Source organism: Phacochoerus africanus, chromosome 7 (assembly GCF_016906955.1).
Source record: "Phacochoerus africanus isolate WHEZ1 chromosome 7, ROS_Pafr_v1, whole genome shotgun sequence".
In the NCBI taxonomy this organism is placed as follows: Eukaryota; Metazoa; Chordata; class Mammalia; order Artiodactyla; family Suidae; genus Phacochoerus; species Phacochoerus africanus.
This window is the reverse complement of record NC_062550.1, coordinates 52400210-52423656: the sequence shown is the minus strand read 5'-3', so window position 1 is coordinate 52423656 and position 23447 is coordinate 52400210. Positions and strand designations below refer to the sequence as shown.

At 38.4% G+C, this 23447-nt stretch overlaps 2 protein-coding genes across 10 annotated transcripts in view; one reads left to right on the top strand and one right to left on the bottom strand.

Annotated features, from left to right (window-relative positions):
- The window catches only part of IRAG2 (inositol 1,4,5-triphosphate receptor associated 2), a 112906-nt gene extending 98426 nt beyond the window's left edge, over positions 1-14480 (top strand). For all 4 annotated transcript variants that reach the window (XM_047787367.1, XM_047787370.1, XM_047787368.1 and 1 more), the window contains 8 exons: positions 154-288; positions 6281-6428; positions 7465-7508; positions 9326-9388; positions 9502-9551; positions 9844-9945; positions 12395-12502; positions 13972-14480. In XM_047787367.1, coding sequence (XP_047643323.1) covers positions 154-288; positions 6281-6428; positions 7465-7508; positions 9326-9388; positions 9502-9551; positions 9844-9945; positions 12395-12502; positions 13972-14215 — 894 coding nt within the window. In that variant the 3' untranslated portion in view covers positions 14216-14480. The remainder of the gene's footprint in view (positions 1-153; positions 289-6280; positions 6429-7464; positions 7509-9325; positions 9389-9501; positions 9552-9843; positions 9946-12394; positions 12503-13971) is intronic.
- DNAI7 (dynein axonemal intermediate chain 7) overlaps positions 14435-23447 on the bottom strand; it is an 89650-nt gene continuing 80637 nt past the window's right edge. For 5 of the 6 annotated variants that reach the window (XM_047787372.1, XM_047787373.1, XM_047787375.1 and 2 more), the window contains 4 exons: positions 20439-20653; positions 17631-17798; positions 15905-16018; positions 14435-14969 (listed from right to left, as the gene is read on the bottom strand). In XM_047787372.1, the coding sequence (XP_047643328.1) occupies positions 14691-14969; positions 15905-16018; positions 17631-17798; positions 20439-20653 (776 nt within the window). In that variant the 3' untranslated portion in view covers positions 14435-14690. Of the gene's footprint in view, positions 14970-15904; positions 16019-17630; positions 17799-20438; positions 20654-23447 lie in introns of those variants that run through there. The other variant, XR_007135863.1, reaches the window with a different exon arrangement.

Sequence of the window (23447 nt, the reverse complement as noted above, 5' to 3'; positions counted from 1 at the left end):
GATATTAATATTTCAGTATCATTCATTATTGGTCTTTGCTGCTGCTTTTCACCTTCCACAAAAATAACTGAGTCAACTGTATACAGATGTCATTTACAACATAGTGTTAGAATCACTTGCTGAATATTTTCTAATACTTTACTTTCTGTGCAGTCTTTAACACCTCTTTGTGAAGATGACAGCCAAGCCCAGGAAATCATTAAGAAGCTGGAGAAGAGTATAACATTTCTTAGCCAGTGTACAGCACGAGTGGCCAGTAGGGCTGAGATGCTGGGCGCCATTAATCAGGTAATTTGTCTCCATTTCTCTAGTTACAATGAAATTACTAAAAAGATTTATTTTCCTTAACATTATGGATTATATTTCTAGGAAAAACTATATTTGATCATTTCCAAATGTTCTTTTTTGTTGTAACAAATATCCTTGTTTATGCATCTTTGCACACTTATTCATAGAGAAATAGATTTTCAACATTTATGTGTGGGGAATCTGGGGAGATTTTAGATTTTTGAATCTATACCTAAAAATCTTGTTAAAATATATTTTTCTAAGAGACATTTCATTGTGACGATAGTTTTAGTTTGAACATTTGTTATACACTTTTAAAATTCTAGTTCCTTTTTAACCCCTCGCTAGAGAATAATAATTTTGATTTATTTTTATTAAATTTATATGTGCACATGGGTTTTTTTGTTGCTGTTGTTTAAATCCAAGTAGTCCTATAAGGCTTATTATTCTGTTTTCCATGTTCTAAAGCTACAACTTTCAAGTCTTTTGGGTGGTTTTTTATTACAGTTTATCTCCAAACAACATGCTTATACTGTCAGTTAGTGACTTATTTTCAGATTTAGATATTTATTGGTTTCCTACCACAAAGATGAGTATTTAGTTCTTTTATCAGTCTCTTCTATCTCACACCCTCTTCACTGTCTTTCATCTTTCTGTTGCTATTTTCTTTCCTAATCTTAAATTCCATGGTCAAACACAATATTTGCTCCCTTGCACGAACCCTCAACACTTTTCTCCCTCTCTTGTTTTGTTTTACACATTTGGAAAATCTACAACCTTGTTTTGAATCCACTTCTTCACTGCTCATACCTTCATATCTGTGAAACCTCACACCTCTGTGCTGACTGAGTTATCTTGAAATTCATCACAAACCTCAAGTGGTCCTTGGGGCTTCCCATCATTTACCCTTTCTCTCTTCTAAGCATCAATTTCATGCTTTCTCCTCAAACTACTATCATATCCTCCCCTGTCTTCTCTGTCAAATAATGACTTTACCTCTTGGACTTTATCTCCTATGACTATCTTCCTGGATTATTAAACCCCAACCACACTGGTTTGCTCTCTTCTCTCTGCATACTGCCACCCTGGGCCCCAGTTCTAGCAGTTAATCCTGCCTAGACTACTCCTCCTCCACATTTTAGCCCTCACCTCCATTAAGTCTTGTTCAAATGTCACCTTCATAGAACAGCCTACCTGACTGCATGACATCTATGTAAAATTTCACCTTCTCCTACCTAGAGTTTCTCATCCTCACCTTTCCTTTTTTTCATCATGCTGATCACTTTCTAACATACTGTTATGTTTTACTGACATCTTGTGTACTATCTCTTTCTTCTCATGAGAATATAAACTCTAGGAAGGCAGTAATGTTTATCTGTATGGGTCACTGCTCATACCCCCAAGCCTAAAACATTCTTAATGCATAGAGGTGCTCAAAAAAATATTTGTTAAATGAGGGAGTATGACCTCAAAAGCAAAAGCAATAGCATAAAAAAAAGATAAACTGGACTTCCTCAAAATTAAGAACTTTGGGGTATCATAGGACATTATCAAGAAGTTGAAAAAATCATCTACAAAATGGGAGAAAATATTTGAAGACTGTATAACTAATAAGGGTCTGGTATCCAAAGTATATAAAGAATAGTTATCATTTAACAGAAAGAAAAATAACCCAATTAAAAAATGGGAATAAGGAGTTCCCGTCGTGGCGCAGTGGTTAAAGAATCCGACTAGGAACCATGAGGTTGCGGGTTCAATCCCTGCCCTTGCTCAGTGGGTTAACAATCCGGCTTTGCCGAGAGCTGTGGTGTAGGTTGCAGATGCGGCTCGGATCCCGAGTTGCTGTGGCTCTGGCGTAGGCCGGTGGCTACAGCTCTGATTCGACCCCTAGCCTGGGAACCTCCATATGCCGCTGGAGCGGCCCAAGAAATAGCAACAACAACAACAACAATAACAACAACAAAAGACAAAAAAAAATGGGAATAAGACTTGAACATTTTTCCAAAGAAAGTATAGGAAGGCCGGTAAACATATGAAAAGATGCTTAATCATTAGGGAAATGCAAATCAAAACCATATGGACACACCCACTAGGATACCTACAATTTAAAAAGAAAAAGGAAGGAAGAAGAAAAATACTATTGACAAGGATGTGGAGAAATTACAATATTCTTATCATATTATTAATATATTAGCCATTAAAAACAATGATGTGCTGGAGTTCCCGTCATGGCTTAGTGGTTAGCGAACCTGACTAGCATCCATGAGGACATAGGTTCGATCCCTGGCCTTGCTCAGTGGATTAAGGATCCAGCATTGCTGTGAGCTATGCTGTAGGTTGCAGATGTGGCTCGGAATCTGGTGTTACTGTGGCGTAAGCCAGCAGCTGTAGCTCCGATTAGATCCCTAGCCTGGGAACCTCCATATGCTGCAGGTGTGGCCCTAAAAAGACAGAACAAAACAAAACCCCCCCCAAAAAAAAACAATGATGTGCTGATACATGTTGCAAGGTAGTTGCATCTGGAAAACTAAGCTAAGTATAGGTGCTCAATACAAAGGTTACATATTGTATGATTCCATTTGTATGTAGTATCTAGAATGGGTAAATATTTATAGAAAGGTAGAAGATTGGTGGTTCCTAGGTTCTGGGGTGTAGGGACGAATAGAAAGTAATTGCTTAATAGGTATGGAGTTTTGTTTTGGGGTGACGAAAATGTTTTGGAACTAGATAGAAGTGGTGGTTGTACAACATTGTGAATGTACTAAATGCCACTGGATTTTTCACTTTACAATAATTAATTTTACATTGTAAATTACACATCATTATTAAAAAAGGAAAAAATTCAGTGAACATACTTTGTCAGGTTCTAATTCAAACAAAACTGTGAGACAATTGGAGAAATTTGAATATGGACTAGATGATGGTAAGAGGTCTCTGCTAGATGTGATCATGGCATTGCTGTTATTTAAGGAAATACACTCCTCTTTTATTTATTTATTTATTTTGATACTTGTTAAAATGTTCAAAAGTGAGGGGTTCCCATCGTGGCACAGTGAAAGAGAGACAGACTAGTAATCATGAGGATACAGGCTCAATCCCTGGCCTCACTCAGTGGGTCAGGGATCTAACCTTGCTGTGAGCTGCGGTGTAGGTCGCAGACACGCTTGGATCCTGCGTTGCTGTGGCTATAGCTTAGGCTGGCAGCTACAACTCTGATTTGATGCCCAGCCTGGAAACTTCCATATGCTGTGGGTGTGGCCTTAAAAAGCAAAAAAAAAAAAAAAAAAAAAGTGGATGAATAATATTAGATCTGTATTACCTGTAAACATTTTTATGCCCATGTAAATTCTATTCATAGCAGAGACAGTGGTCCATTATGATTTTTCTTTCTTTGTACAATGTTCATGTTCTTTGTGGAATTAATCATTTTCCTTTACCTTGATTGTTATGCTTAGTTTTCTATTTACTTTTCTCTAATTTATTCTCAGCCTCTTCCAGGGAGTCTAAATCTCACAATACATTCAAACTCATCAGGTACTTGTCGATTTCTTCTTTGAGATATTGTTTCCGGAAATTTTTTGACCTTGTCGATTTCAACTGACTGTTCTTTGGGCTTACCACAAAATTCTTAGGAATTCTTAAACGAACAGTTCTTTCACTTCTCTGAGTTGAATCCCATGTCTCTTTCTTTGCTGGTTTACTTTATTTTTTGGTGGAACATCTCACTAACTTCCTGAGGAAAAGAATGCCTGGGAGGTAAACTTTTTGAGCTGTTCTATAACTGATAATATCTTTGTTCTTTTATGTCTTTCTGTTAGATAGATGAAGAAAATTAATTTCTTTCTTAATTTTTCTTGTGTTACTTCATTTTCTTCTTAGCTTCCGGGGTTGCTGTCAATCTCTGATGCCATTCTGACTCTTGAGTCTTGGTTTATAACCTCTTCTTGCTTTCCAGAAGCTTTTATATGGTCCTTCTTTGCAAGGGCTTATTTTCAACCATGGCTTTAGGCCCTGAGTGGGTATAAGCTGGAAAGTTATTTCTTCAGTTTAGAAATTTTCTTTTCTACATTTTTCTAGACTTCTTGAATTCCTATTCTTTGGATGTTGGAGCTCCTGAATTGGTTCTTTCTTGTCTCTTTTATATCTTAGTTATTTTGCTCTAGTTTCAGAGATTTCCTCAACCTTATCTTGAAACTCTTCTATTGTGTTACATATTTTTGTCATCTTTTTAATTTCCAGACTTTCAAATTCTCAGAGGAGTTCCCATTGTGGCTCAGTGAGTTAAGAACCTGACTAGTATCCATGAGCATGTGGGTTTGATCCCTGATGTTGCTCAGTGGGTTAAGGATCTGGTGTAGCTGCAAGCTATGGCATAGTTTGCAGATGCGGCTCCAATTTGACCCCTAGCCTGGGAATTTCCATATGCTGTGGGTGTGGCCTTAAAAAGATAAAATTCTGGACTTAGCATCATGAGTCAGTGGTTAATGAATCCCGGCTAGGAACCATGACGTTACAGGTTCCATCCCTGGCCTTGCTCAGTGGGTTAAGGATCTGGCGTTGCTGTGAGCTGTGGTGTGGGTCGCAGACACGGCTCAGATCTGGCATGGCTGTGGCTGTGGTGTAGGCTGGTGGCTATAGCTCTGGTTAGACCCCTAGCCTGGGAACCTCCATATGCCGCGGGTGCGGCCCTAGAAAAGACAAAAAAAAAAAGATAAAATTCTCAGAACGTTGCTTTTCCATAATATCTTTTTCTTATTTCATAGATGCAATACTTAGTCTTACATCTTTGAAGACATTGATACTTTTCTTGAAGTTTTAGTTTTTCTGCAGTTCATTTCTTTCAGCTTGCTTCTTTCTGCATGTTCATTTTCTTTTCTCAGGCTAGAGGTTTTCCTCTGACTAGTGATGATCCACCCTTGGGAAGGAGCTGAGTGGGAACCCTGTATATCGGATGGGGAAGTTGCTTGCTGGCTCTGAGCTTCTCATAAGCTGGGCTGCTTCACTGGGATACTCTAAATGTTGGTAGTTTTAGGACTTTCATCTTACAGTGTTAAGATTCCTCAGACAAAAATTATCTAACTGAATACCTTGAGAATATAAACCCAGCTACCAGTGTTTGGCAGAATAAGGCTGCGTATCTCAATATTCAACATGTATACAGACTTTTGCTTAAATCTGTTTTGTTGTTGTTGTTTGCTTTTTAGGGCTGTACCTGCAGCATACGGAAGTTCCCAGGTTAGGGGTTGAGTTGGATCTGCAGCTGCCAGCCTACATCACAGCCACAGCAACGTGGGATCCAAGCCGTGTCTGTGACCTACACCACAGCTCACAGCAACACCAACACCGGATCCTTAACCGAGGATCAGGGATCAAACCTGAGTCTTCTTGGTTACTAGTTGGGTTTGTTACTGCTGAGCCACAATAGGAATTCCCTGTTCTTTTCTATATGATCCACTCACTGTCAACCATGTGTTCCAGTCCACAGACCTCTGTTTTAATTTCTCTAGATTAGACAGCTTTGAACCAAAATGGTAGAGAAGTTGCTCAGCTGACATGAGTAAGGGAGGGAATCTGTGGAAATAATCAGTTTTTACAGATTTTCAACCATTTCTTCTGTTTGATGTCTACCTTCAAGCTTAATTCCAAAGGCAGCACTGATTCCTGACCATTTGCAGCTTTTTGTGGTACAACCCAGGTTGCTTCTAGGCTTTTCTTACTGCCTTTCTTAGGGTTCAGCTTTTCAGGTCTTGTTCATTTACTACCAGTCCTACCTGTAAGTGTTTAAAAATTTTGTTGCTGTTATATCCTCTTCCATTCTGTTTACCCTTGTGTACTCATGCCTTATTAGGAAAACAAACCTTTTATTGTCATTTTAGCAGGATTTAGGGATGAAGTGAAGTGCATGTTTCTAATTCATCATCTTTTAACTAGGTATCAAGGATAGTATTTTCAATGTAAACGTGTTCTTTTTTTTTTTTTTTTTTCCTGCCAGGAAAGCCGGGTTAGTAAAGCAGTTGAAGTGATGATTCAGCATGTAGAAAATCTAAAGAGAATGTATACCAAAGAGCACGCTGAATTAGAAGAACTGAAACAGGTTCTTCTGCAAAATGAAAGGTCTTATAACCCTCTTGAAGACGAAGGTAATAAAAGTTTGTGTCAGTTATGTTGTCCTAACATTGTCCTCTTTCATTCTCTCTCTTATTAATTCTTATTACTTAATATATTTTAGTATAAGACCTTTATGTTAAGGTTATATTAGAATATAAGAAGGGTATAATTTCTAGAATATAAAAAGTAACTCATTCCTGTTATATACCCCAAACTAAGATGTCAGGAAACAAATTAGGAGGCAGGGACTTTATGCTAGATACCCCAAATTCATTAAATTGCTGCCATGAGAGAATATATTTAATCCAACCCATTGAGTCAACCTCAGTGTTGACCTACTTAGGGTATGTTAGAATTGGTTCTTTCTCCACACATAAAGCAAGGCACAATAATGTAAATGAACCACTCTCATCCACAATGGTTTTATATTCCTCAAAGAAATGATTACGGCAGAGTAAGCTGATCAATGGATTGGAAAACAGGGAGACATCTGTGATCATGGAAAACATGTTTTTCTTTTTTAACTTTTTTTTTTGGTGGTGGCATACAGCAGCTCGATTGAGATCTCAGTTACTAGACCAGAGATTGAACCTGGGGCACAGCAGTAAAAGCACTGATTCCTAACCACTAGGCCACCAGGGAACTCCCCCAAAATAACATAAGGTTTATGTAAATCTTATAATAGTTTTATTTTAAATAGTATGAATGTTTCTAAGCAGAATTTTCATTTTAATGATCTGTCCCCTCTTCTAGAAAAGTAATAATATCTGATGATCTCCTAATCTATAATTTTGGACTCATTTACTCAGTGGGCATTCATTCAGTGCCCTCTCTGTGCTAGGCAGGCATTGTGGACATTGGCAGTGACACAGAGTACTGTCTTCCATTGGTCAGACTACTGATGTTATGAATCATCAAAAGATGATGACCAGATATTTATATTGCTCAGTCTCTAGGATCATAAATAAATATTTCTTGACCATCACTTTTCTTCGTACAGAATTAAGACATTTACATTAAATTGCATATGTAATTCCCTAAAATGTGCAAATGTGTTTTCCCTTTCAGATGACTGCCAAATTAAAAAACGGTCAGCGTCTCTAAACTCCAAGGTAATTACTAATTCACTTAAGCAATGTCTATGAAATGTGATTGGTGAGATGGTTTTAAAATATTATTTGAAGCTACATAGCTTTAAGTGTAAATCATAAAACTGATTTTAGTTCATATGTATGTGTTATGTATATATATGCACATGTGTTTAGGTATATTACGGTATATACCATATATATGTGTATATGGTATACATACATGGGCTTTTATACTTCTTGCTATATTTGTATATCAACTAAGTTTGCCTGGCAGCCTGAGGAAAGACAGTATAACAGTAGTTTCTCTCTAGCATAAAGCCAAAGTTAGGAGTCAGCAGTCCAACAATGGCAGGACAGCTGAACAGAATCCACAGGGCCCAGTTGCCACGCCTCTTGCTGTGTCATCACCTTAGCACTTTGCTTTCACCTTAAGGTTTAAATGGCTTTGTCAGTTCTGGGCACCAAGTCCTGGTCATTACATTGAGTCATGTTCCAAGAAAAAGGAAGAGGCAAAACAGGTGCTCTCTTTTTCTCTGAAGACAGTTCCCAGAAGTCTCAGATAATATTTCTCTTTTCATTCTTGGTTGGAAATAAGAAGACGCAGCTTTTCTTCTGGAGGCTGTATGCATAACTGAAAATCAAGGGGCCTGTTACTAAATAAGAAGGGGAGAATGGGGAATTGAAAGTCGCCAGGAGTTTTTGTGTTTGAAAATTGGGATTTTGCAGACTTTCTGAGCAAGTGACTTTAAAGTCAATCCATCCAAATCTCTTTTTCACAGATGAGGAAAACCACTTTCGCAGAAATTAACTGATTCGTTATAATCATGTAGTGATAGAACCATGATTAGGACCCAGGTTTCTGAACCACTGTTTGATATTCTTGATGTTCAACTAACCTATAAAATTAAATTAACGATGGTGGTTTAAGAAAAGAATTCACATAAAACTTCTTTATCCTACTTCTTTATCCTACATTTAACATATTTTTATTTCCTAAAGTTCTACTTATTTAAACTTGAAGAGCCACAAAATATAATATTTTCTTGTACAAATCTCAAGGCAAATATATAAACACATCCATTCATTAAAGTGTCATGCTTATCCTTAAATGCGTTAAATGGAAAAAAACCATGAAAAAAAAGCTCTAAAACAGATGCATATTTCTCTCTTCTTGAGCTGGGGAAAACCTTTCCTGGCATAGGAGAAATGGTAGCAGAGAGAGGAAGGGAAGAAAAGATATGGCTGCATTCACAATAAAAAAAATTCTGCCAGAAATATCATTAACAAAATTAATACGGGCAAAAATCATAAATAGAGGCCTCATAGAGCGGATATACACATGGTTATTTGGCATAGAAAAACTGTTCAATATTCCTAGAAACCAAAACAGAAAACCTTATGTTCCTTATTTGATTGGCAAAAATTATACTCATCCAGTATTAGAAAAGGTGAAATAGAAATTGATAAGCTATTTCTGGAAGGCAGTTTGGCCATTGGAAAATATGTCTTGGAAATATGTCCACTGCTTTTTTTTTGCTCTTTAGGGCCACACCAGCGGCATATGGAGGTTCCCAGGCTAGGGGTGCAATCGGAGCTACAGCTGCCAGATCTGAGCCACGTCTGCAACCTACACCACAGTTCACAGCAACACCAGATCCTTAACCCGGATTTGGATTAAAGTCAGATTCATTTCTGCTGCATCACGATGGGAACTCCTATGTCCACTGTTTTTACAGTGGTCAAGTGTATGGATGTACATATGAGAGTATTCATCAGTGTTTCATACAAGGATAAAGTATTGAGAGTTTTCAAAACATACATTTTCCCCCTTTGGGTAGCCATCTTCTCTTCGAAGAGTGACCATTGCCTCTTTGCCCAGAAATATTGGAAATGCAGGAATGGTAAGAAGATTCTATGTGTTCTTAGAAGTAAATTTATTTTTCATATGACAAAGATATAAACTTACTTGACTAAATCCATATTTTATTATTTCTTTACCATCTGAACTTTAAAGGTGGCTGGGATGGAAAATAATGACCGATTTGGTAGGAGGTCAAGCAGTTGGTAAGTGTAAATTTACGGTGGCTCTTTGGGAACTTTAGTATTTTATAATTGGGCTAAAGGAGATATTTGAAATAAATGATAGAATGACATTTAATTTGTACAGAGCAGATGCAGAGTAATTATGAAAATGGGCATGTGATCATGAAATTTTCTTATGAATAAGTCTGGCATGAATATGCCAAGGAGAAATGAGAATGTATCATTTTTGTATTGATTAAGGTAGTGGGAAATAAATTGGTAATGGCTACAGAAGTATTTGATTTGACAAGTGGATATAATCATCTTTATTTAGGCGTATTTTGGGGTCAAAGCAGAGTGAACACCGTCCCTCATTACATCGATTTATTAGCACCTATTCCTGGGCAGATGCTGAAGAAGAAAAATGTGAACTAAAGTAGGTGAAGCTTGATGTGTTTATTAACCTGACGTGATGGGGGCATAAACAGGGGGGGATCACTTTTACTTTATGGACTTGAGAACAAAGCTGTATCATCCAAAAGATCATTCACTGTTTAAGACGTTTATCAACTACAAAGCACTATATCAATGTTACTTGTGAGTACATTCACTCCCGTAGCACTTAGTCCTGCATGGTTTCAGGTCTTAAGTGAGAAAAGACTCTGGGATTTGCAGGATTTGTGAAGATAGGTATTGGCCTGTGTAGGTATCTTGCCATCAGGGGAAAGGGGAATAAAAAGTCCCCCAAATAAAATGTCCATTTACTTAGATGAATTATATACCACATGTATGTATATCTAACACATGGGCACATAGGTGATATATGTGCATGTTATATACATCTGTCTTGTCTTTAAGTAAATGAAGTGTATGGGAAACATAAAAGTCTAAATTGCTGTCTCAAAAATCTAGCAAGTTAAATATATTTCTTTAGTGAAAGGTAGAGGGAAAGAGGGAAGGATATGAAGAAATACTGCCTCTAAATCCTTGGGTGACACTGGACAAATTGGTTAACCTTGTTTGGTCCCTGTTTCCCCATCTGTAGAATTCTTAAATGATTTTAGGTTCATTTTATACACATTTATTGCATGCCTATTATGTGAGGATGAGTGAGACAGTGTGTACCTTCAAGGCCTTTTTTTTTTTTTTCCCCTTAAATAATCCTGGGAGCCTGTTGCATGTGTTGAAAACCCTTTTTAGATTTGGCATTAACACAATGGATGTTTTCTGATTTGGGATAAAAAAGATCCAGGGTTTCCTTGAGTGATTATAATCTATTTTAAAATTTTTGTTAGTATGGTATGATTCCCACTGAGATTTTGCAAACAAAAGCCTGAAACCTTGAGAATCTTGCTGGCTTTAGGGCCTTGTTCCCTTTAAAAACTGAACTCGGAGTTCCTGTCATGGCTCAGCGGAAACGAATCCAACTAGGAACCATGAGGGTGTGGGTTGGATCCCTGGCCTCACTCAATGGGTTAAGGATCCAGCGTTGCCCTGAGCTGTGGTGTAGGTCCCAGACGCGGCTTGGATCTGGTGTTGCTGTGGCTCTGGTGTAGGCCGGCAGCAACAGCTCCGATTAGACCCCTAGCCTGGGAAGCTCCATGTGCCACGGGTGCAGCCCTAAAAAGACAAAAAGACAAAAAAAAAAAAAAACTAAAATATACCATGTACATTCTGTATAGATGTTTGACTGAAAAACAAAACCAAAAACTTTGAGACAAAGTTCCACTTGGCAATTGTGAGGGGATTAGGAGTTTAGGATTTCAAAAGTCAAATCCAATTAGGAACTCACTAGGGAACATGAAACATGGAACATCAGTAAGGAAGCAATTAAGTTTTGTTCAGGTAATATGATTTTGTTTAGATAATATAATTTTATTCAAAATATAGTCAGCCCAATTGCTATTTCCAAGCTCACTGGATACCAGTTTACTTTAGGCAGTTTTACACTCAACATATTCTCATAAACACTAAAAAAAAAAAAAATTATTTTTTAGGGCGGCATCTGAGGCATAGAAGTTCCCAGGCTAGGGGTTGAATGGCAGCTCCAGCTGTCAGCCTCCACCACAGCCACAGCGACACGGAATCCAAGCCATGTCTGCAACCTATACCACAGCTCGTGGCAACAATGGATCCTTAACCCACTGAGTGAGGCCAGGGATAGAACTCACATCCTCATGGATACTAGTCGGGTTCGTAAGCCACTGAGTCCCAATGGGAACTCCCCACTTTTAAAATTATTAAGATTTTTTTAGAGAAAGAAATGACACTTTGATGTTATTCCAATTTAGCATTGCTCAAAAGACAGAGAAAAGAGCAAAGTAAATTGTTCCTATGGGATATAAAAAACATGTAGTGAAGTTCCCTTCATGGCTCAGTGGTTAACAGAACCTGATTACGGTTCATGAAGATTTGGGTTCAATCCCTGGCCTTGCTTAGTGGGTTAAGGATCCATTGTTGCGGTGAGCTGTGGTGTAGGTTGCAGACATGGCTTGGATCCCGTGTTGCTGTGGCTCTTGTGTAGGCCAGCAGCTTAGCTCCGATTCAACCCCTAGCCTGGGAATCTCCACATGCTGCAGGTGGGGCCATAAAAAGGAAGAAAAAAAAAAGTGGTGAAAGAATACATATTGAGAAAAATTTTGCTATATGTTGAATAAAAAACATATAGTAGAGGAAGAAATATGGAATCAACATTTAATTTTTAAAGCACAGTTACCCACACATGCAGAGAAAGAAATCACCGTGATTGGATATTTATCAAAACTTCCTAAAGCAAAAGAAATATGTGTACCTCCTTAGTAATATAGTAAAATTTAGCAATATTTTATAAGTAATTATAGCATATTATCCATAGTTTAATATTTAAAAACAATACTTATTTACAGAACTAAAGATGACTTGGAACCACCTGAAGAAGAAATAGTCGAAAGGACAAGAAAGCCAAGTCTTTCTGAAAAGAAAAACAATCCATCAAAATGGGACGTCTCTTCAATGTGAGTTGTCTACTTGCTAAAAGATACCATTTTGGTAGAAAGGGGAAAAGAAAGGCAGGGTTAGCAGTATCCATCTTAATCACATTACTAAAAAAACCCTTCATTATTTATTGATTGATTTTTATTTTTTGGCCACCTCGTGGCATGTGGAGTTCCCAGGGATCAGATCTAAGCTGCGGCAACACAGATCCTTAACCCACTCTGCCATTGAGCCTCTGTCCCAGTGCTCCAGAGATGCCTCCGATCCCTTTGCACCACAGCAGGAGCTCCTATTTATTTATTTTTATTTTATCCTGTTTTGTTTTTGGCTGCACTCATGGCATACGAAAATTCCTAGGGAAGGGATTGACCCAGAGCCACAGCAGTGATGACACCAGATCTTTAACTGCTAGGCCACCAGGGAACTCCTAAAAAACCTTTTAAATTGTTATTCAGGTGAATGACAAACTCCATGTGGTCTTCAAGAATTATCCCCGAACCTATGAGCTACAAGAGGCAAGAAAGTTCACAGTGTTAAGAACGTGGCCTTGGAGCCAGATGGCCCCAGGCTCAATTCTAGCTCTCTAACCAGCTCTGTGACCTGGGCAAGTTCATCCATTTTTTTCTCTGTCTCTTTAGGGTTGCAGCCATGGCACATGCAAGTTCCCAGGCTGGGGGTCGAATGGGAGGCCTACTCCACAGCCATCACGACGCCAGATCTAAGCCACATATCTATACCACAGCTTGTGGCTATGCCGGATCTTTAACCCACTGAGTAAGGCCAGGGATCGAATTTGAATCCTCATGGGTACTAGTTGGGTTCGTTACAGCTGAGCCATGACATGAACTCTAAGATGAGCACCAACTTCTTCATTTATAAAATATGGATGATAATACTCCCTGTGCCATTGTTTCACTCTCATGACTAGATGAATGAGCACATGTAAAATCCTTAGAACAGGGTCTCACACAGAGTTAACTATTTTCAAAGGCTTATAATGATGCTGTAATAAGCTTTTTTGGTGGGTGTTTCTAAAAGAAAGAGTTTGAATTTCAGTACAGTAAAAGTCCGGGTTGTGGTGGGAAATAAGTGGCATGTTTCTATGCACATAAATACGTACATACACATACATCCTGCTCTACCCAGTAACACTGCTTCCACCATGAGAAGGTAAGAGGCCTTACCTGATGGAAGGAATGACATTAATACTCAAATACGCTTGTTAGAAGTTAAATTATATGTAAGTCCCATAATTTTCAGATTCTTAACCAGCAAATCATTTCTTTAATTCTAAAAATTATGGGGTGGGGAGGGTGGGTAGCTTGTGACCAAAGCCAAGAGGATAGATCACATAAGGTTGCTGGTTATGAGGTCGTGTGGGTGGGATTATGTGGGGCAGATGGGTAACCTGATGACTGCTGGTAAAAGTAGTGTTTCTAATAGCAGATCATTATGCTTACCGAATTCCGCTTTTGCATTTTCCTTGCAGGCACCACACAATAGCTTCCTGGGCCACCAATCTCACGACTTTCATCAGGGAGGCCAATAAGGCCCTCTGGCTTTCTGTGGCTTTCATTGTACTGTTTGCAGCACTGATGAGCTTCTTCACAGGCCGATTTTTCCAAAAGTCCGTGGATGCTGCTCCCACACAGGATGGGGACTCCTGGGTGACTCTGGAACGTATCTTGTGGCCATTTGCCAGACTCCGACATAATGGGCCTCCGCCAGTGTGACATCCTAACGTGTGTATCTTGATTTTTAAAGTTTCAGTATCTGAACTTTGTAAACTAGTAACTTTTAGCTGGGAGATTAGCGCATGGAACCACAGGTTCTTAGAATGATTTGTAAGATATTTTATAGTCCCTCTTTTTGTGATGATCTTCCGAACTAAAATACAATGGGGAGGAAGCCTGCCTATAAGATTTTTTAATGGGCTTTTTGAGGAGGCGCTGTTATTGTTTGTTAAAATTTATTGAAATAAAGAACGATTCAAATTTTTGTACAGTGAACGTTGGATGTCTTAGTAGGCTGGGTATAAGGAGGAAAAAGACTTTAAACAATACATTTTGAGTATTAAATGCCGATTATATATCATTTAAATGCTCTACTTGAAAGATATTCACTCATGACACTTTGTTGAAGAAATACCTGATTTTTTTCCTCCAAGGTGCTGGATTGTTCCTACTGAATAAAATTTACCAGTGGAGATTAGGAATAGCTGAGTAATCTAGTAGAGAGAAGCATATGGCACACAGAGTCAATAAACTGGCAGTTGGAACATCTAATGTACCTCATCGCTTCTTTAGAAGCAAAATCCTTAACCATGTGGTATAAAGTGGAGTGAAACTCAGTTTCTTCTTTAAGGGCCTCAGAGAACGCCTCACTGTTATCGTTGATCCTGAGACTTTGTGCCCTGTCACCGCTAAACATTAAAAGTGTCCAATTGGGATTTTGAATGGGTTCTTCCTTGGGAAGGTATTCCCTCACCTAAAGAAAAAGAAAATTAATCTGTTAATAGTTTCCTCTTTCATTAGGTATTTTGACAGTAGAGTATTTTATGTGAAGGGCTTAATTGAATTCGCCAAATTGCTAACATAAAAAGAAACATTCTTACTGTCCCTTTTTTTTTTTGGTCTTTTTTAGGGCTGCACCCACAGCCTATGGAGTTTCCCAGGCTAGGCTTCAAGTCAGAGCTGCAGCTGCCGGCCTACACAACAGCCATAACCATGCCAGATCCTAGCCATGTCTGTGACCTACACCATAGCTCACGGCAATGCCGGATGATTTTTTTTTTTTTTATACTGATTTTTATTTTTTTCCATTATAGTTGGTTTACAGTGTTCTGTCAATTTTCTACTATACAGCAAGGTGATCCAGTTATACATACATGTATAGATTCTTTTTTCTCACATTATCATGCTCCATCGTTAAGTGACTAGATATAGTTCCCAGTGCTACACAGCAGGATCTCATTGCTTATCCATTTCAAAAAAAAAACCCCATTGAGCAAGGCCAGGGATCAAACCCACATCCTCATGGATACTAGTAGGGTTCATAATCGCTGAGCCACAATAGAAGGTCCCTGGGATATCTTTATTAGGCATTTGTAAATGTGCCAGAAGGTTAAGTTGGAGGCCTAACCCTTTCAGAGAAGAGAATCATTTGTTTATGAATGATTTGTTCTTCAGGTGCTGTGCAATATTGCCTGAAATCAAGAGCATTTTATACCATAGTGGACAACGTGCTTTGGTTTTATATTTTTGACAGAATTAAAGAAAAACTAAGTTTTAAAACTACATTTTGAATGTCAATTTTTTTCACCTTTTAAAGAGGAGAAAACACAGTCTACATTCATTTAGCTTTTGAGTACTTTATCTTCTTTTGGAGGACAAAGTAGTATAATGGGGTCTTGCATACTTTACCTGAAATACAACTTTTTTAGAATCACATACTGCATTCCACTTGCTCCAGCCAAATGCAAAAGCAGAACTCAGCAGGGCCATCTGTCGATAAGCTTTCATTTCTACCAAAGGAAGCTGTCAATAGAAAAAGAAACAGAATTGACTGCGGAGCCTCTCAGGTCTCCCTTCCATCCCTGGCCTCCCATAGTCTAGTCTTTCTCAACACAGAGAGACTTAAAATGTAAGTCCTATTACCTGGGCTTCTTTCTCAGAATGGGCAATGACTTTCTCTTCCTCTCCAAGTAGCAGCTGCAGTCATATACAATGCTCCACAAGGGCGTCTGTGGTCTGACACCCCCCAACACCCACCATTATCATTCTGGCCTTCTCCCCTTTTCTTCTCCCTTCATGCTCTGGCTCTGGGCACCCCATCCTTGCTGCTTCTCCATTCTCAAATCCAGCCAGCCAGTGCCTCAGGGCTCTCCCCAGCTCTTCTCTCCACCTGGAAGCTGATATCCTTCCAAATATAACTCAGCTAAATTCCCTACCCTGAATTTTTGCTCAGATCTTACCTTCTCATTGTTCAAATCTTACCTTCTCATTGAGGGAGAGGTGTGCCCTGCCCCCTCCACCCTGTTTTATATTGTTTGCTGCCCTAATTCCTGATCTACCTTTTCTTTTTTTCAGACCACTTATCACCTTTTGACATGCAATGTATTTTATTATGTTTATTATTTATTTTTGCTTCCCTCTACTAGAATGTAAGCTCCACAAGGGGCAGGGACCTTTGTTTTATTTGCTAATGTTATATCTAGGATATAAATGTTAAGAAAAAAAAATCTTGACTACAATATTCTGAATAGTATAAGAAATTCTAAATAGTATATGACATTCAGTATTTGTGAGTCACTGGCAATTTGAGTTACTAAAACCAAGGTGTTTTTTTTTTCCTTATGCAAATATATATGAAAACTTCTAATTTCTATATATACACACACACATCAATATTATTTTCAATGTTATATGTGTCTACCTATATTGCCATTTTCTGGTATATTATAAACTTGTTCTTAAGTGTAGAACTTTACTGCCCAAAACACCTTTCATAATTAGAAGCCACTTTGTCTTCATTCATGTATCATAAATGTTTGGTAAACATCTACTGTATTCTAGAAATAGGCTAGGTGCTAAAAAAGTCACAGCTGATTAAGAAATGGTCACAGCCTTTAAGGAGCTCACTGTTTAACATGGAAGGCTCTCATTGAACTAAAGCCTGATGAGTTACCTAAAGCAGTGTCAGAGAGGCTCTGCCAAGAAACAGATGGGTTTTGTATATTGGTGGTCCTGGGATCTGTTTAATTTTGCCTGACTTATCATGTTTGAGAAACTGCTGAGTCATTTACCCTTTTAAGAAATCTTACATATATCCAGTCTGGTAGAGGAAAGAAAGTATACGAATAATGCAAAGGTGCTCAGACTTTGCACTAAACCAACCAGATGTGGTTATTTATGCTCCATTTGTCAATGCAAAGATCATACTGCAGGCTTACTTTCTTGGAGAGGACTATTAAATTTGAGAGAACCCTGGATTTCTGGGTTTTGCCATTTATTCCTTCCTTGCCAACTATAATCTTCTATCAGTGATTACAGAAAACCCATCGTGTACCATTTAAGATTTATATAAGGCTTAATACTTGCTAACATTCTAAATGTCCATCACATTAAATTTGGAAAGATTCATTCTTACCTTATAGTTTGTAGCAACATAAAAATGAGAGTGTCTGGTAGGGAAGATATTCAATCCAGCTTCTTTCAAAGCAAGAATGAAAGAAATAGGAGTCATCCACTTTTCTTCCAAAATAGAGGAATGCTTTTTGTTATTTAGTTTTATTGAAGCTAACATGCAGAAGTTTTCCTAGTTTCAACAGAAAAAAAAAAAGAAGCTTTTATATAAGTAAGTTAAAGAATTTATTACCTCATTATCCTTCCAGCTTTAGACATTAGGTTCTTTATATTACTGTTATTTTATTTTTGTCCATGCACATGGCATGCAAAGTTGTGACATGTGACCAGAGCCACACACAGCAGTGATAGTGCCAGATCCTTAACCTGCTGTCCCATCAGGGAACTCCCTCTTTATACCATTTTTTAAAAATCCTCTATTAAAAAGTATGCAGAAGAAATATGTTTGGGTCTGATCCAAAAGCACCACCACAAAGTCTTCATGGTACCTTTGGCAGCTGAAACTCTTTGGGGGCTTATCTGAGCAATCCAAGGACTGAACTAAAGGATCTCTCAAATCTCCTGCTTTATAACTTATGATCTAAGAATACTGAATGTGTTTGGATGCATAATAGCTATTTGACAGAAATCATGTTGCAACTTTTAAGGATCATAATTTTTTTTTTTTAATTTAGGGCCGCACCCACGGCATATGGAAGTTCCCAGGCTAGGGGGTCAATCAGAGCTTCAGCTGCCGGCCTACACCACAGCCACAGCAACGCCAGATCCAAGCAGCGTCTGTGACCTACACCACAGCTCACGGCAATGCTGGATCCTTAACCCACTGAGCAGGGCCAGGGATCAAACCCGCAACCTCATGGAGCCTAGTCAGGTTCATTACCGCTTAGCCACAACGAACACTCCAAAGATCATAATTTTTTTAGACATGCAAAGTTTTAACATAATAATACAAAATTATTATCCACTTTTAAAGTTTGCAAAGTGGCAAATTGAAGGTATACAGAGTTCACATTGCTCATCTGATTTTAAAAGCAAAGTTTGATGATATTTTAGCTTTCCTACCACATTCATAAGGATGATATTTTTAGCCTTCCTACCACATTCATGAGGAATTTCAGGTTACCTCTTTTTTAAAAACAACTTTCACGAGGTATACTTGACATGTCATAAAATTCACCCATTTCAAGTGCACAGGCCAATGATCTTTTGTAACTTTACTGAGTGGTGCACAACTGTCCCATAAATCAGTTTCAGGACATCTGCAGCCTCCTCAATAAAATCCCTTACACCCATTTACAGTGACTCCCCATCCCCACCCTCAGCTTCAGACAAGCACTAAATCTACTTTTTGTCTCTCTAAACTTCAGACTGTGTAACTTTTCCCCTTTTCTTTTCCTTTCTCCCTCCCTTCCTTTTTTTCCTGTACTCAGGGCATGCAGACGTTCTCAGGCCTAGGATCAAACCCAAAGCAGGGACAACACCGAATTCTTAACCCCAAGGCCACCAGGGAAATCCCAGCAGACTGTGTAATTTCTGATGAGGTATGAAGACGCATTCAGAGACAGCCTCGAAAGGGACTGCAAATGGCTGGGTGATAAGATTAAGAAGCCTCTTTAGGAGTTACCGTCATGGCTCAGCAGAAATGAATCTGACTAGTAACCATGAGGACACAGGTTCAATCCCTGGCCTCGTTCAGTGGATTAAGGATCTGGCATTGCCATAAGTTGTGGTGTAAGTCTGAGTTGTGGTGTAAGTTGAAGATGCAGCTCAGAATCTGCTCTGCATTGCTGTTGCTGTAGCATAGCCTGTCAGCTGTAGCTCCGATTCAACCCCTAGCCTAGGAACTTCCATATGCCTAAAAAGACCAAAAAAAAAAAAAAAAAAGCCTATCTAGAATGGATCAAAAACTCTGAAAAAAGACAAATACTGGCATTCCCACTGTGACACAGTGGGTTAAGAATCCGACTGCAGCTGCTTGGGTCACTGTGGCGCTGCGGATTTGTTCCCCGGCCTTGTGCTGTGGGTTTCCGCAGCTGTGGTTTGGATTCAATCCCTGGCCCAGGAACTTTCATATTTCATGTGTGGCCATAAAAGGAAGAAAAAAGACAAATATCCATATGAAATCACTTACATGTGGAATTTAAAAAAAAATGATACAAAAGAACTTAGAAACAAACTCACAGATTTCAAAACCAATCTTACGGTTACCATAGGTGAAACCCTTGGGGAGAGGGAAGAATTGATTGGAAGGATGGGAATAACATACACATACTATTGCACAAAATAGATGATTAACCAGAACCTACTGTATAATACAGGGAAATCAACTCAAATAGTTTATAATAACCTATATGGGAAAAAAGAATGGATATATTTATATGTATGACTGATTCACTTTGCTGTACACCTGGAACTAATACAGCACTATAAATCAACCATACTAAAAAAAATTTTTTTTAATTAAAAAACAACTCTCTGAAAGTTATACTGTAGCCAGGCTTTTAGCTTCATCAATCACTCTATTCTTTCATTTTAATCCTACATTTGCCAATTTTTCTTGCACAGAAGAGAGAGACACAGAGACAGAGACAGCAATCGCTCTAAGTAAATTTGGGTACAGATTTTCACCTCACTTGTTACATGTTTTTACTGATCTATTCAATTAATATTTAATTTAGAAATTTTAGCTCAAAGTGTTTTAAATACATTTATAAAACACATTTCAATATGTAAATCACCAGTGATTGACTGCTTTGGCACACTCTCAAAGAAGCTTCTCTCTTTGATATGACTTGCTATAACAGGACTTTACCTTAATTTGTATTTGGATCTCCATAAATACTGTAGTCACCGTCAAAAGTACTTTATTCACATCAAGTGGTCTTAGCTCCCATGACTGGTATGGCATATTAACATGAGCATCTTGAATCAAGGTAACAGGGCCAAAAGTTTCCAGACTGAAGGTTATAAGTCTCTCTTCTGACTTGTGAGAGACATTACTGATGCCATCAGTTTTCCAGTGTTTAGCTTTATAATTGGGAAGAACATGACATTTCATTTTTTCCTTAACAAAAATAAGATGAATGAAACCACCCCAATAACTGTAATGTGTATAAACTGATTTTTCACATTTAGAACAGAATCTCAACAAAAGCCAGCTCTGCTGAGGTTTCTTCCTGTCTACAGGATCAAGTCCAAACTCCTGAGCATGGTTGAGAGACCTTTGGAATGAAGCTCTGACTCTTGTTTCTGGCCTGATCCTTTGCCACTTCTCACACCTCCTTCCAGCCACACTTTTTTTCTTTCCCAACAACATCACATACTTCTGAGCCTCTGCACCTGCAGTTCTTACTTACTGGAAGACTCTTCCTTCATCTTTTAGAGAACCTCTCTTCATCTTTCTTTTTAAAACAACTTTAATATTCACCTGTTTTGAGTATATGGTTATTTTTAGTAAACTTACCCAGCTGTGCGACCATCACCACCATCCAGTTTTGGAACATTATCTTCCTGATAAGACCTCTTATGTCCATTTATAGTTCATTCCCATTCCTATCTCCAGCCCTAAGCAACCATTAAAATACTTCCTATCCCTGGAGTTCCCATCATGGCACAGTGGTTAACGAATCCGACTAAGAACCATGAGGTGGCAGGTTCGGTCCCTGGCCTTGCTCAGTGGGTTAACGATCCGGCGTTGCCGTGAGCTGTGGTGTAGGTTGCAGATGCGGCTTGGATCCTGTGTTGCTGTGGCTGTGGTGTAGGCCGGTGGCTACAGCTCTGATTCGACCCCTAGCCTGGGAACCTCCATATGCCACTGGAAGCGGCCCTAGAAAAGGCAAAAGGACAAAAACAAACAAACAAAAACTTCCTATCCCTAAAGCTTTGCCTTTTCTGGACTTTTCATTAAATCCAATCATATAATAGGTGGTCTTTTGTGTCTCTTACAACCCAATAATAAAACACAACCCAACATACATATGCGCAAAAGATTTGAACAAGCAGGAGTTCCCATTGTAGCTCAGCAGTAATGAACCCGACTAGTAACCACGAAGATGTGGCCTCGCTCAGTGGGTTAAGGACTTGGTGTTGCTGTGAGCTATGGTGTAGGTCGCAAATGCAGATCAGAGCCAGCATTGCTGTGGCTCTGGCGTAGGCCGGCAGCTGTAGCTCTGATTCAACCCTAGTTTGGAAACTTCCATATGCTGTGGGTGTAGCCTTAAAATGCCAAAAAAAAAAAAAAAAAAGATTTGAATAAATACTTCATCAAAGAAGATACACAAAACTATAATAAATGCATTAAAAAAGATGCTCAACATTACCAGTCATTAGGGAAATACAAATTAAAACCATGAGGTACCATTTCATACCCACTAGAGTGGCTATAATAATAATAATAATAATACACGTAACAACAAATGTTGGCGAGGATGTGGAGAAATAGGAAACCTCATAGACTGCCGATACAGCTACTATGAAAAACAATTTGGCTGTTTCTTAAATAGCCAAAGCATCGATTAACAATCCAACCCAGCAACCCCACTCCTAGGGATATACTCAAGCGAATGAAGACATATTTCCAACAAAGACTCACATGTGAATGTTCTCTTCGTCTCTTAAGGACCTGTTCAATATGCCACCCTAGGAGAAGCCTTCCTTAACTCTCTGGATGGGATCCAGTCACTGTTCTGCTCCACAGCACTATTACACAGCACCTCACTGTATTGTACTATGAGGTTTTCTCCTGTCTGCCTCTCCTACAACTTTGAAAACTCCTGGAAAAAGGAACTCTATCTCATTTGTCTCTACCTGTCTTATTGTTTTGCATATTTATGGAACAAAATGAATGAATCATTCTCTTCCTCGAATACCGTCCCCTCTTCATTTCTACTTGGCTTTCTCCTCTTCTCACATGGAGGAAGGCACTGATTATTTTCAACTCTCAAATTCAACACAGTAAATTCAATTATATTGGAAAACTAAGTTATTTATAATTCTTTTTGTTTTTACATTAACAAGAATAATTTGTAAATGTAAAAAGTATTGCCTATAAATAAATTCTCCAAATTTCTAATATTTCCTGGCAAAATGTTTCCCCATGGTTTAAAAATTACTGGAGTTGTAGGGTACTGCCGTATAAGTACTTCAGTTTGAGTCAGATTTTATATATTTCCTTGAATAATGTGGGATAACTTACCTTGTCTAATTCCAATTTAGTGTGAATACATTTTAAATATTAAATTTAAAATTTAATGTGATGAATATTTAGGAACATTATCATTAAATAAGGAAAAATGAAACCTCTAAAGCAACATGAAAGGAAAAAGTTACCTAATGCTCATTTTGATATATTTTACAGTTTAATATGTTGATAGAAATACACTGTTTTGTTTTGTTGCCATTTCTTGGACCACTCCCATGGCATGTGAAGGTTCTCAGGCTAGGGGTCTAATCGGAGCTGTAGTTGCCAGCCTACGCCAGAGCCACAGCAACGCAGGATCGGAGCCACGTCTGCAACCTACATCACAGCTCATGGCAATGCCGGATCGTTAACCCACTGAGCAAGGGCAGGGACCGAACCCGCCACTTCATGGTTCCTAGTCAGATTCGTTAACCACTGCGCCATGATGGGAACTCCAGAAATACACTGTTTTTAATACATAAATTGCTTCTGGAATAATATCTTGTGGCTATGTCTACACAAACAAAAAAGTTGTATATTCCAGCAATTATAAAAAAAAGTTCAAAGTATAAAATATTCTCTAAATTCTTTGCCCCATGACTAAATAAATAAAATAATAGCTAGGTGCCTTAATGATCTTAC